General features: G+C 33.4%; 1 protein-coding gene across 1 annotated transcript; it reads left to right on the top strand.

Annotated features, from left to right (window-relative positions):
* The first annotated feature begins 2,645 nt into the window (after positions 1 to 2,645).
* LOC120344026 (F-BAR domain only protein 2-like) lies at positions 2,646 to 11,827 on the top strand. Its single transcript, XM_078112801.1, has one exon. The coding sequence runs from the start codon at positions 2,724 to 2,726 to the stop codon at positions 5,577 to 5,579; it is 2,856 nt and encodes a 951-aa protein (XP_077968927.1). The 5' UTR covers positions 2,646 to 2,723; the 3' UTR covers positions 5,580 to 11,827.
* The last annotated feature ends 96 nt before the right edge of the window (positions 11,828 to 11,923 follow it).

Raw genomic sequence — 11,923 nt, 5'->3', positions numbered from 1 at the left:
CAAAATAGCATTGAATAAGGTCATCTTAACAGTTTATAAACATAAAAATATATATACACACAATACGCTATGGTCCGCGACACATGCGTCATATTAGTTTGGGGAATTCTTAACTAGCTAGTTGAATTTAACGTGATTGATTAAGATGAATTTTACGTGATATTTAAACCATTCGATGTCATCTTGCACCTATCAACTATTTGCTCCGAAATCGGCAATGCTTCATCAACCTTTCTTCTCGTTTTTGTCACTATACATAATAAAAATCCATCAATCAGAATACTCATTTACAATCTGTTGCCTTGTTTTTAAGGTAGTGGCATTTTCGTTACCCGCCTGTCTAGCTTTTTGACTGTTAAGTTCATTATCAAATGTACAGTAATCCTTTTGGCTTTGCTATAGGCAAGTAAGTACAGTATGTCTAAAGCAGGCATGTCCAACCAACTGGCCGCGGGCCACTCTCACATGAGGTAACTCATTGCGGGCCGCAAACTTAAATATATATATATCAGTTCTAATTTACGCGTCTCTAAATTAATTGGATTGCACAAAGCTATTGCGAATATCTGAACACAATATGAATGTATTTTTACGCAGTGACTTAATTTCAGAAGTTTTATTTAACGCAAAAAAAGCCAGTAGTAAAGATATTGTACAGTAGGCCCGTAAATATGCCTACACTTTTTATTTTAGGGTGGCGATAAGAGTGATCAAAGCCTACACGAAAGATAATATTATTAATAAAAATTAAATTTGGAAATTTAGGTTGCAAATTTATTCCTTCCATTTTTGAGCAAAACGCTCGTCCTCGAAAAAATCAAGAAAACATCGATGTCGACCAGAGCAGGGGTGCACAACACGGGGCACGCGTGCCAAATTTGGCACGCCATACGCTCAAACGTGGCACGCGAAAGGTTTTTGTGAAAAAATATTTTTATTTATATTATACATTAAAATATCACGTTTATATCAAAATCAGCTGTTGTTCAGGACATTAAATTGTTTCAATCAATTCGGTATAGTTATTGAAATTTGTTTGATGTGTGTTTTACCGGAGTTAATTTACAATACCAACGATTAGCGTGGCACGCCACAAGATTTTATTCGAAAAATTTGGCACGAGTCCTCATTTGAGTTGTGCACCCCTGGACCAGAGCGCAAGATTTGGTACATGTGATAACGAGAACCGATATTCCGATGTACATGGCCGGAACAAACAAACCAAAATCACGAAACACATCTATATATATTAAACAAAATTATATTATAAAATATATATATAATAAATTATGATAACATAAATTATGAAATAAATAATGATAATAAAATTCACGACTCGTTGTAAAGGGAGGTTAAAAACAACAGGCTGAAAGAGACAGATCGTCCAAATTAGAGCTCACTACAGCTGAAGTAAGTTTAAAACGATGTCTCGAAAATTTCATTTAGTCGTGTCTTGACAATCTGGTCCGCGACCATGGTGGTTGTGAAACCGTAGTACAGTAGTATATATTTACGGTGAAACTGACCGAATACGAATTTTGTTCGGCACTACCGTAGTAGTATATATTTACGGCACTACTGTTTGCCACCTAGCGGGCCAGTAGCGTACGATGTCCAAAGGGTACTCCTAGGCCATAATTTTATTTCGATTTTCCTTATTTTAGTTCTATTACGAGTTTGGGGACTGTCTGTTGCACATCATGTATGGCATTACAGTACCGACAGCAACAGATAGGATTTAACGTTAACTAGGCTACGGGTGTTTATTATCCCAGTATCCCGTGGGATAGGAAAGGTTACCGGTATTCTAGTATCGGTACCGGTACCGGTACCGTACCCCTGAGCCCTCTGAAGCCTGTAAGCCCTACCTGACTACGGTGCCGTCATAAAGCAGGGGTCGTCAACCTACAATGTGGCCCGCAACACTTCACTGAATTATAGCGAGAAACGGTGGTTTTGACGAGGAATATTTTATAATCCACGCCTCGAGTTGATTATTCTTCAATTTATTGTGAGACATGAGTAGATAAAAAATATTATTATCCAACAATTTAGTGAACAGCTATTCGTTTAACAAGCCTACAATTTTATTATAATTAGGCAAATGGCAACACACAGAAAAACCCTAACCCTCAATTTTGGCCCGCGAGCGACACAAGACAGCGAGGTTGCCAACCTCTGTCATAGAGCAGTAGGGCTTGCTAAACTGGAGCTATGATCGCCTGAAATAGCTTCAGTGCTGACGATAATTACCTCAATATTGCCAGTCCTCTCTGTCATATCGGGATCGTTACATCAAGAAAATGAGAGAGAGTATGACTCTGTAAACACAGGTATAAGACTCAATTTTGAGTGATTGTCTGTGAGTCCTGGCGTCACGTCAATTTTGTGTCATACGGTAGTGACGTAATTTTTGGATGGCGTGGTCAAATGGGGGTTAAAAATGACATATGCAAAAATTGTTGAGACGTGCCCACTAGAAGTACGAAAAGATACAATTTAGCCAATTTTGACTTGATGATTCTCTGAAAACAATGCTATCCCATAGTTTAAATCAAAATGTTTTTATTAACTAACTTAGCTATAGTAGTATTCATCAAGAGAGTCTTTCATATTCTAAAAAGTCTTGTTTTTTGTTTGCTACACTTTTTGTTTACTAGGACAGTTGCCTATTATAAAAAGCTTTATTTTTTGCTTTGGAACATCTTATCAGAGATCCAATAATGGATCTGCTATCATCTCCGATACCTGAAGATCCAACAAGTGGAAATCTACTTCATTCAACTGTTCAACCCCTACAAAGTCCAGCTGATCATTTTGCTGGTCATTTCTGGGGTGAGAAGAATCTTGGATTTAACGTTTTACATCATAACATGAAACATGGCCAAATATCTGTCAAGGATTTACAAGATTTTATTCGAGAAAGTGCCAGTGCTGAAGAAATGTATGCTAAACACATGACTAAGTTAGCCAAAGTAGCAGCGAACTGCAATCCGCTTGGTACGTTCGCGCCGCTAATGGATGTCCTAAAAGTAATGACAGAAAAAATATCCAGCTGCCATATGGATATTGTGCTCAAGTTACAAGATATTATCAAAGACTTATCGAAATATTTGGAGGAGCAAAAAAATAAGCATAAACACAGCAAGGATACATTTAGTGGGACTGTTGATGCATTGCATAATATTCAAACTGCTACCACTTCTGTGATGAAATATAAAGAAAAATACAATCAAGTTTGTGCCGAAGAAGAGAGGCTTAAAATGTCGGGCGGTGCACAAAAAGAAATAGAAAAAGCAGGAACTAAAAGTCGTAAAGCTGCTGAAGAATATAAATCACAGGTCGGTAAGCATGCAGTTGCTCGACATTTGTTTGAAGAAAAAATGTTTGATTCTGCGCAAAAGTTTCAGAAAATTGAACAGGAGCATCTTCACCACATGAAGTCAGTGCTGGACACATATATTCTATCATTCGAAAATGCTCACGTTTTGATAAATCAAGTTCATCAAGAATTCCGAAGGCAAATAAATGAAAACACAGTCGGATATCTTTTACAACAATATTCAGAGCAAAAAGGCACTGGAACCGAACGACCAATGACAATTCTGTTTGAACCGTATACTCCAGGAATGGCAGGTTCTATTCCAGTAGTAGAAAATGGAACTTCAAATCATGAAAACCCTGTTGATGCCTCATTGCCAATTCCTCCACCTCAACAGCCAACTAAAAGTAAAAAGGAAGGATCTGGAGGATTATTTGGTGGCATCAGACGCAGGAAAGCTAAGCAAAGAAATGATGTCAGTACTAATAGTTCCAGTAGCAAAGACAGCAAAGATGCAGAATCGATTGATTCTCCTGAAAAAGAACCAGAGTATAGAGTGGATGAAGAAGGTTTTACTATCAGACCGGAAACACCTGATCATGCATCTGAGAAAAATAATTTTCAGTTTAGTAGTGATTCTGATTCAGATTCAGATTCTGATGATGCGTCCAGGAAGAAGATTCAAGTTCATATTAAACCTAAAGAAGCAGTAACAACAGATTCAGGAGGAAGTGATCTGGAAACTTTGAATGCTGTAACAAAAAATCTAACTCTTGGATCACCTTCGCCATTGGGAATGAAAAAATTATCTCTGGCAGTAGTGGAAAATAACAGATCAGAAAAAAGTTCCAAAGAAGGGCAAAAGAAATCAGAGAAGTTGTCTACTGATGAATTGTTGCAATTATTTTCAAATGGGGGAACAAAAAGCCCACCTACTGTGTCTCAAGATAGTTTGAGCCGAACATCAAGTATTGATAAAGATAATGTATCTGAAGAAGTAACTGATTTTTTTAGTAAAGCTCCAATTTCTAAACCATCTAAGTCTGTGAAAAGCCGGAACAACTCTATCAAAAAAGGCCCAGCACCACCTATACCAGGTTCAATACCTCATTCGGCATCAGCAAAATCTCTTGATGATATCTTGGCTATGGATGATTCTACAGACATAAACCCTGATATTCCTCCACCAAGACCGCCAAAACCAGGAGGTCCAGCACCTCCTTTACTACCACACACCCGACCGACTGATTTGTCTGTTGTCAATGCAGCTCGGCCAGCCAATTTTGAACCACCAAAATCTCACTCAGCACCGCTAGCGTCATCAGAAAGTTGGTCTTCTCTGTCATCAGCAGGAGGTGCTGGCACTCCAGTTCTCTCATCTTCTGAAAGCTCTGTTCCGGGTTTTTCTAGTCACTCTCGGGGACCGAGCCCACTAACCTTGTCTCAAAATGACCCAATTCCTATTGCAATTGCTTTCACAGAAACAGTTAATGCCTATTTCAAGGGAGTCGATAATACAAAAACATTAACTAAAGTAACAGGAGACATTCAGATATCTTTCCCTGCAGGAATAACAAGGGCATTCACCTCAAATCCAAACCCCCCTGTTTTGAGTTTCAAGGTAAGCTGCCCTGATTCTAAAAATTTGACTGGTCTTTCTCCACATGATACCAACTTATTGAAGAAAGATTTATTTGCGAGTGAAGCATCCACTCATGCTTTTCATTTTGACATGCCATCGCTTTTAACGCATGTTAAAAATATGACAGAAAAAGATCCAAACAGTCCACATTATAATATTCGTATATTGTCATATATTGTCCCTTCATCTCACCAAACACTGCCGTTGCATGTAACATCAGAGTGGAAATGTGAACCTGAAATGACCAAGATAAAAATAGACTACAAACATAATTCATCTGCTTCATCAGCAGCACTGCAATCACTTAATGTAATTGTACCTGTGCATGGAACGGTCACAAATGTGCAGTCGACACCGCAAAGTAAATGGATGGCTGCACAAAATCGTCTATGTTGGCAAATTCCAGGTAGAATATCAGAAGCAAGCGCGGGATGTTTGGAGAGTACTTTGACTATGAGCTCTGGGCCTAGTAAGCCTAGTGCTTTAGCTATGCAGTTTTTATCAGAAGGAAATACACTAAGCGGAGCTAATTTTGAACTTTCTGGAATCGGATACCGAATATCACTTATTAAGAAGAGATTTTTAACTGGGAAATACTTATGTGAAAACTTGTGATGTTGTTATTTGAGAAAATATTTTTGTCTACTGCCGGGATAACAACCTAATTTCAAGTTATCCAGTTTAGCTTGATGGTCAGATGCAAATTGTGGTATGTGTGTTATTATTTTTGTCACTAGTCATCATCAGCCATGTATTGGTTTCTTCTATCTACTACTATATACTTATATGTTCTTGTTCTGTGCCAAGTTAGGTATGTGGACCAAATAAAATTTAGTTGTTGTATTATAATATCTTGCATATTTCTGTATTTTAGTTTATGATAATCACTTTGTTCCATCTGTAAAATTTTGTTTTTTCTTATTCAACCTTTTATTAATACTATATTCTATTGTCTATAAATCAGCCATTTGGTAGACTCTTATCTCTGTGTTCCAAGGCTTTTGTACCACTATGTTCATATGTGATTCATTTGCTTGTACATCATAAGATGAAAGTGTAGAAGTTTGTTTCCACATGATATAAATTACTCATATTATAACTTACTAAGACTACACTTCACCAATATTTTATAAAGGAATCTAGGGTATGCAAATGGTTTTGTTGGGTTGTTATGCTTAAAATTAATGCATTTTGTAAAAACTCTGTTTTATTGATTCAAATAATCGAAATTACTGTTATTCCTTGTTACAATTTTATAGTGAATTCATGATTTGTGATAAATTTAATCCAGTAAAATGAGAATATTATGAAGTGAAATAGAGTATACTGGTTTCGCTCTATAAGAAGACCATTTATATTGTAATATTCAGAATCGAAATACATTCAAAGATAGAACCATAGAATACCATCTATCATTCCTGGCTTTGGCTCTTGTTCAATATGTGGATAATTGCCAGTCTGGAGTTATTTTCTCTATATATAGGCTACTATTTGGATTGGAGAAATTAAATGTAGCGGAATGGCCAAATCACATTATCTATTATTTCAAATACAATATTTTGAGGCATAAAATTAGTAATAGATTCTTTTGTGAATCTATTTCATTGATGAGGAGGTTACAGTATTTGTTGTATATTTGCTTATCCTGAGACCTCAATAATAGCAACATCTTGATTGGTTTTTAGTACATGCAAAATATATCTGTGTGATAATTTGCTCAAAAGGTGTTTTAGTGGTATTTATTCTATATTATTCCCAAATTCCCAAATTTATTGAATATAACTAGTTTATAATGTAGTCAATTTGCTTTTCCCATGGTTCCAACTAATTTTAACATGTGTAGTGAATAATATAAAAATTAATTTATTACTTTTCATCAAATCGGCGTGTTTTGAGGTTTTTTTCGTGAAATTCCTTAACAATAATGCTTTCATAAGCCTAACCTTTGTGCTATACGTATACAGTATAAAGTTTTGTTAATTCAGCTCCATCTTGAATACATACAATAGTCGCAAAATGAATTTATTTTCCACCAATATTCGTGAATATATCTACACTTGCTGTTAAACTTTCAATTTACTGTGTCTGTTTATTGTGTATTTTTGTCACTTATGGGCTTTCATTATTTTGAGATTGAAATTCTGACAATTTGGGTAGATGAAGTCTTCATAATTACTGTAATATAAAAGCAGAATAAGAAGTTGTATATCTGATTGGTGTAGTATGTTAGAAAATATGCTTGGCAAATTAGATTTTGGCTTTTTGAATCAACTTATCTAAACACAAAGAGGAAATTTCTCAAAAATATTACTCATAATTATCTGAATTCTTAGGAACGTACTTTAAAAAATATTATCTTTTCAAATTCTGTTTGAACATAAAACAGTTATATCCCTAGTTTCATGTACTAGTATCTGTAGATCAATGAATCACAATTTGATGAATCATACGGTAATTATTTTTATTTAAAACTTTCGATTGAAAACAAACATTAATCTCAATATAGCTGTGCTTGTTTTCTAAGTGTATCTGTAGAGCATATTTGAATATGCATAGTTATCGAATATATAATTTGATAAGCTGGAAAGAAAATAATGGGAATGTTTCTTTTGAAAGCAAGCACCACTCGTTCGAGAGTGATGACCTTTAAAACACTATATTGGCATTAACACAAGCTAAACTTTATAGAAAACCAGGATAAATTATCTGACAGGACCTGAATTACTGATACTGATTGGCCATGAAAAAATATCTATAACCAAATGCTTTCAAATTTTCTGTAATGTATAACAATTCATTTGAAATGTCAATTATATTTGCCTACATATTTCACAATTTTTTTTTCGAATGATGTTTTAACAAAAATTTTAACATTTTTATCTGTTATTCAGAACACTAATTAATAAAGGATTAAACTCATCTTTTAGATGCAATGCAATATATGGTTATTCAGGGGTATTCCTTCATATAAATCCACATCGATAGATTGTCGACTGAATGTAGAATTTTTTATTTATTGTTTTCAGGGAATCCAAACTTGTTTGCCTGAAGGCAGAAAGCTCTAAGAGTGGTAATGAAAATTTATTGCCAATTTGAAAATTGCTTTCCTAAGGTTTGAATTGTTAATTAAATACTGTCAATAACAGTGTCATTCATGTCCATAAATTTTGTATTAAGGAACAGATTGTCATTTAAAAGCTGAATAAGATTATAAAATAATACTTGGATTTGCTACTTCTAAAATGACACATAGGGTTACCTTATTACCTTGTTCATAGAAACATGTAGGCCAATATTTCATAATATCAAACAAGGGTTTCCTGAAATTTTGGAATTAGAAACCTGAGTTGTTGTTTTTGTTTGCAAAAAGTCTCACTCATCATTTTGTTTTCAAATTGACTAGCTTAATTTGCTAAAATTTTATTTTTTATTTTTTGTTCGCCAAAATAGCTTTCATAATTTACTGTAATTTCCAAATTCCTCATCGCATCTCAACGCTATTATATGAATATAGCTAGTACATTGTATTTAATTTTACCGTATTATACATAGATTTAAAAATGTTACAGAATCATTTGGTATAAATCGGTTTATTTGGGCTCAAGCATAGCTCATGAAATTACTTAAAAGTAGATTTGGATCAGTTTCGACATGAAAATCCAACTTATTGATCTCCAAACGACTAGTAGCAAAATGTAGGATTTTATTTTAATGGTAATTTATGCGTAAAATGTATTTATGATTTCCCGTTGATATAATGTAATTTTCAATAAAGTTTGCTGGTATATCCAGATATTTTTCGATATATATTTATATATTTTGCTCACTCATTCAAAAACTAGTGAGTCCAGTAGATTTATATAAATTGTTTGATTCATTCTGTATTTCTGTACATGCATTGGATGTTGAATTTGACAATATTGTCCTGAATGTTCTTAATTGTCTTGAATGGATGTTGAAATATTTACATCACAAAGTTTAAAACAAAATATCACAGAACAACTTGTTTCTTTAATTTAATATATAATGAACAGTGCATTGCATTATTTCGGTACTGAGCTCTTATTTTAGTTTAATATATGTGTGCAGGAAACAATATGATATCTAGAAAACTTTTTTCGATAAAATCCAATCTTCCTGTATATTATCAAGATTTTAGGTTGCAAATCTAAATTCTAGAAAATCGAACTATCCAGATTCATTGTTGATTGTAGTAGTACAAGGTTATCATAGAGTCAGTGTACTGCTAGTAGTTCAGTACATGTCAGCAGCTTGTTGCTACAACTACCTCCTGTTAAATGTTGCTATAAATAGGATTAGTCTTGCTTGGTTAACCACTGCTTGTCTTGGATACCCTGTATGACGCATACCATACTTCTGATTATATTACTCTAGTAAAAGCTAATTTGACTTGAGGTTTCAAAATTTCCCTATTTCTATAATACAGATGTATTGATTATAATACTAAGACTGATAAATTGGTATGTGGTAGAATACTTTTTGTACTCTTCTCACTCTGAACAAGGCCTGCAAAAAGCAGCCACTACACAGTTAGGAGCAACGTTTTAGCTGTAAAATGGAACATGAACACTAATTCCCTCGTACATAAAAAGTATTGATAATTTTATTTTTGTGACTTGCTAAGTTTAGACAAATTCTTGAAACACATTCGTTGAAATATAAGATCTCAATTTTATAAAATTGTGTTGTTGGTTACATAATAGTATTTCAATTGAACCCTTGTGAACCTTTATAAATATTAATAAATGTGCACCTAAACTAATCTATGTATATTGATTTCTGAATTCTCACGAGAACGTTGTAGGTAATCCTTACACCACTACAAGCATATCCTCCAATTTAGAGTACGATAGCACCATGGAAATAATCATTAATGAAATGTATTTGGTAATAAAAAATGAATTCTGGTAATAATTTTTTTGGCTGTAAAATTCGTATTTTCATGAAAAAATATGTTATGTGATTAGATATATATTTGCTACTACAATATTCCAAATAAAATCTGAAGTTTGAAATTTTTATTTTAATAAGAGCTCTCCTGTAGTATGTGCAACAAGATGGCGGACACCTCAACATAGTATGTGTACCAGGTTAGGGTTAGTCCTATAATTTTATTCCATTTTTCCCTATTTTAGTTCTCTTACGAGTTCAGGGACTAGCCAAGTGATTTCCGTAAGCCGTAGTATTTGTACCTGAAATTATGGCCTAACCCTGACCTGATACACATACTACGTTCCGGTGTCCACCATCTTGTTGCACATACTACGGGAGTACCGAAAAAGGTGATAGGTCGCTGTCATGTTATTATGAAAAGTTTTGTTGGTTATACAATAATGAAAGTGTCATTGAGTTACTCGAGTCTGAACTAAACAATCTTTTCATCCCTGGTCATAATCCACACTGACAAAAGGAATCAAAATCTTTGATTCCCCATGTACAAAATTATAAAAATCGCTGAATTGAAAATTTGAATCCCAAATTTTAATTTAGAAAATGGTCATAAGCATAGCAAAAAGGCGAAATGCGCTTTAGATGAATCATATTCATGTCACTTTACAGTTGCAATTTTTCAGTAAATTGTTGATCCTCAATATGGTATTTTCATTTTTACTCCTTATTCTTCTTGTTAATAGTTGTTACTCCAGTTTAGTTTGTATCTTGTTGACCAACTCTGCATACCTGTACCATGATCCCCAATCCCTCTTTGTGTGTGTACATTTTTATAGTATTTAAACAAGCAATCGCAACCGGCAAACATTCCCTCTAGCTTGTAAAATATATTTAGTATGTTGTATATCTTTACCATCTTACATAATGGATCATTCAACTGCACTCGTGTGTTTTATGAAATTTACTGGAATATTTAATTATATGATGGGATTCTAAATTTCAATTGATTCTTTCTATCATCCTGTGCTGTTAAAAAATAAAATGACATGTCGATATAAGTTCAGAAAATCAAACACTTTTTTTAAAATAGAATTGTTGAAATACCTTTTGTATGTTACTTTTTTAATATTTTGGTAAAGTTTAATAAATTTGTGACACGATTCATGGAATATCCCTTCTAAATTGGATTGGAATAGTAATATAAGTAATTTCCAACAAGTACAAGTAATTCCAATCTGCTTTTGTTGGCCTTTCCTTATTATTATATTATAAAATGATGCACAGTTTTCGTCAATGTTCAAAGACTTTTGAATACTTTTTGCGATTCAATTTTGTTTTGGACCAAATTTTGAGAGATAGTTTATTATGGTCATTATTTGAGTTACTAAACTGAACCATTCTATCCTTCATTCTAAGTCTTTGGACCAAATCAAATTATAGCACACAGGCAAGGTCTTCCTCAAACCATAGCATTTGGATTTTTGATATTATATAATTTATTTCTGCAGAGCGAATCGGTTTAAAATATTTTTAATAAATTTAGATTACAATATCATCATATAAAAAGCAAGATATCTCTTTGATAATTATTGCCGAAAACAGTAATTTCGATTATTTGAATAATTGAATGTTTGAATACCTGAATATCACCAGTTTTTTGTTTCGAATATTTGTATGTCATTGCTCCCAAAATTTCATTTTTTTCATTGAAAAACTTAACAGCAGAGTCTATTATCTGTCCGTTATGTCATATCGATGTATTTTTTATATATTAATCTATTTTCCATTTGTAATTTGCGTTGGATACATTTTGTGCTTGAAACAGCTATTTGCGCTATGCTCTATTTTCATGTTGTACATTAATCTTTTATGAATTTTCTGTCGTAATCAGTGGCAATCTCCATTCATAAATATTAAACATTATTATTTAGTAGCCACCTCATCATTATTGGCCTAATTATTGTTATATATTCTTGTTAAAATGTTAATTATATTGTAATATTATTATCGTCATAATTACTATATTTTTCAACCAATTATAGTGACCG

Source organism: Styela clava, chromosome 5 (genome assembly GCF_964204865.1).
Source record: "Styela clava chromosome 5, kaStyClav1.hap1.2, whole genome shotgun sequence".
NCBI classification, from domain to species: domain Eukaryota; kingdom Metazoa; phylum Chordata; class Ascidiacea; order Stolidobranchia; family Styelidae; genus Styela; species Styela clava.
This window is presented reverse-complemented; position numbering and strand designations above follow the sequence as displayed.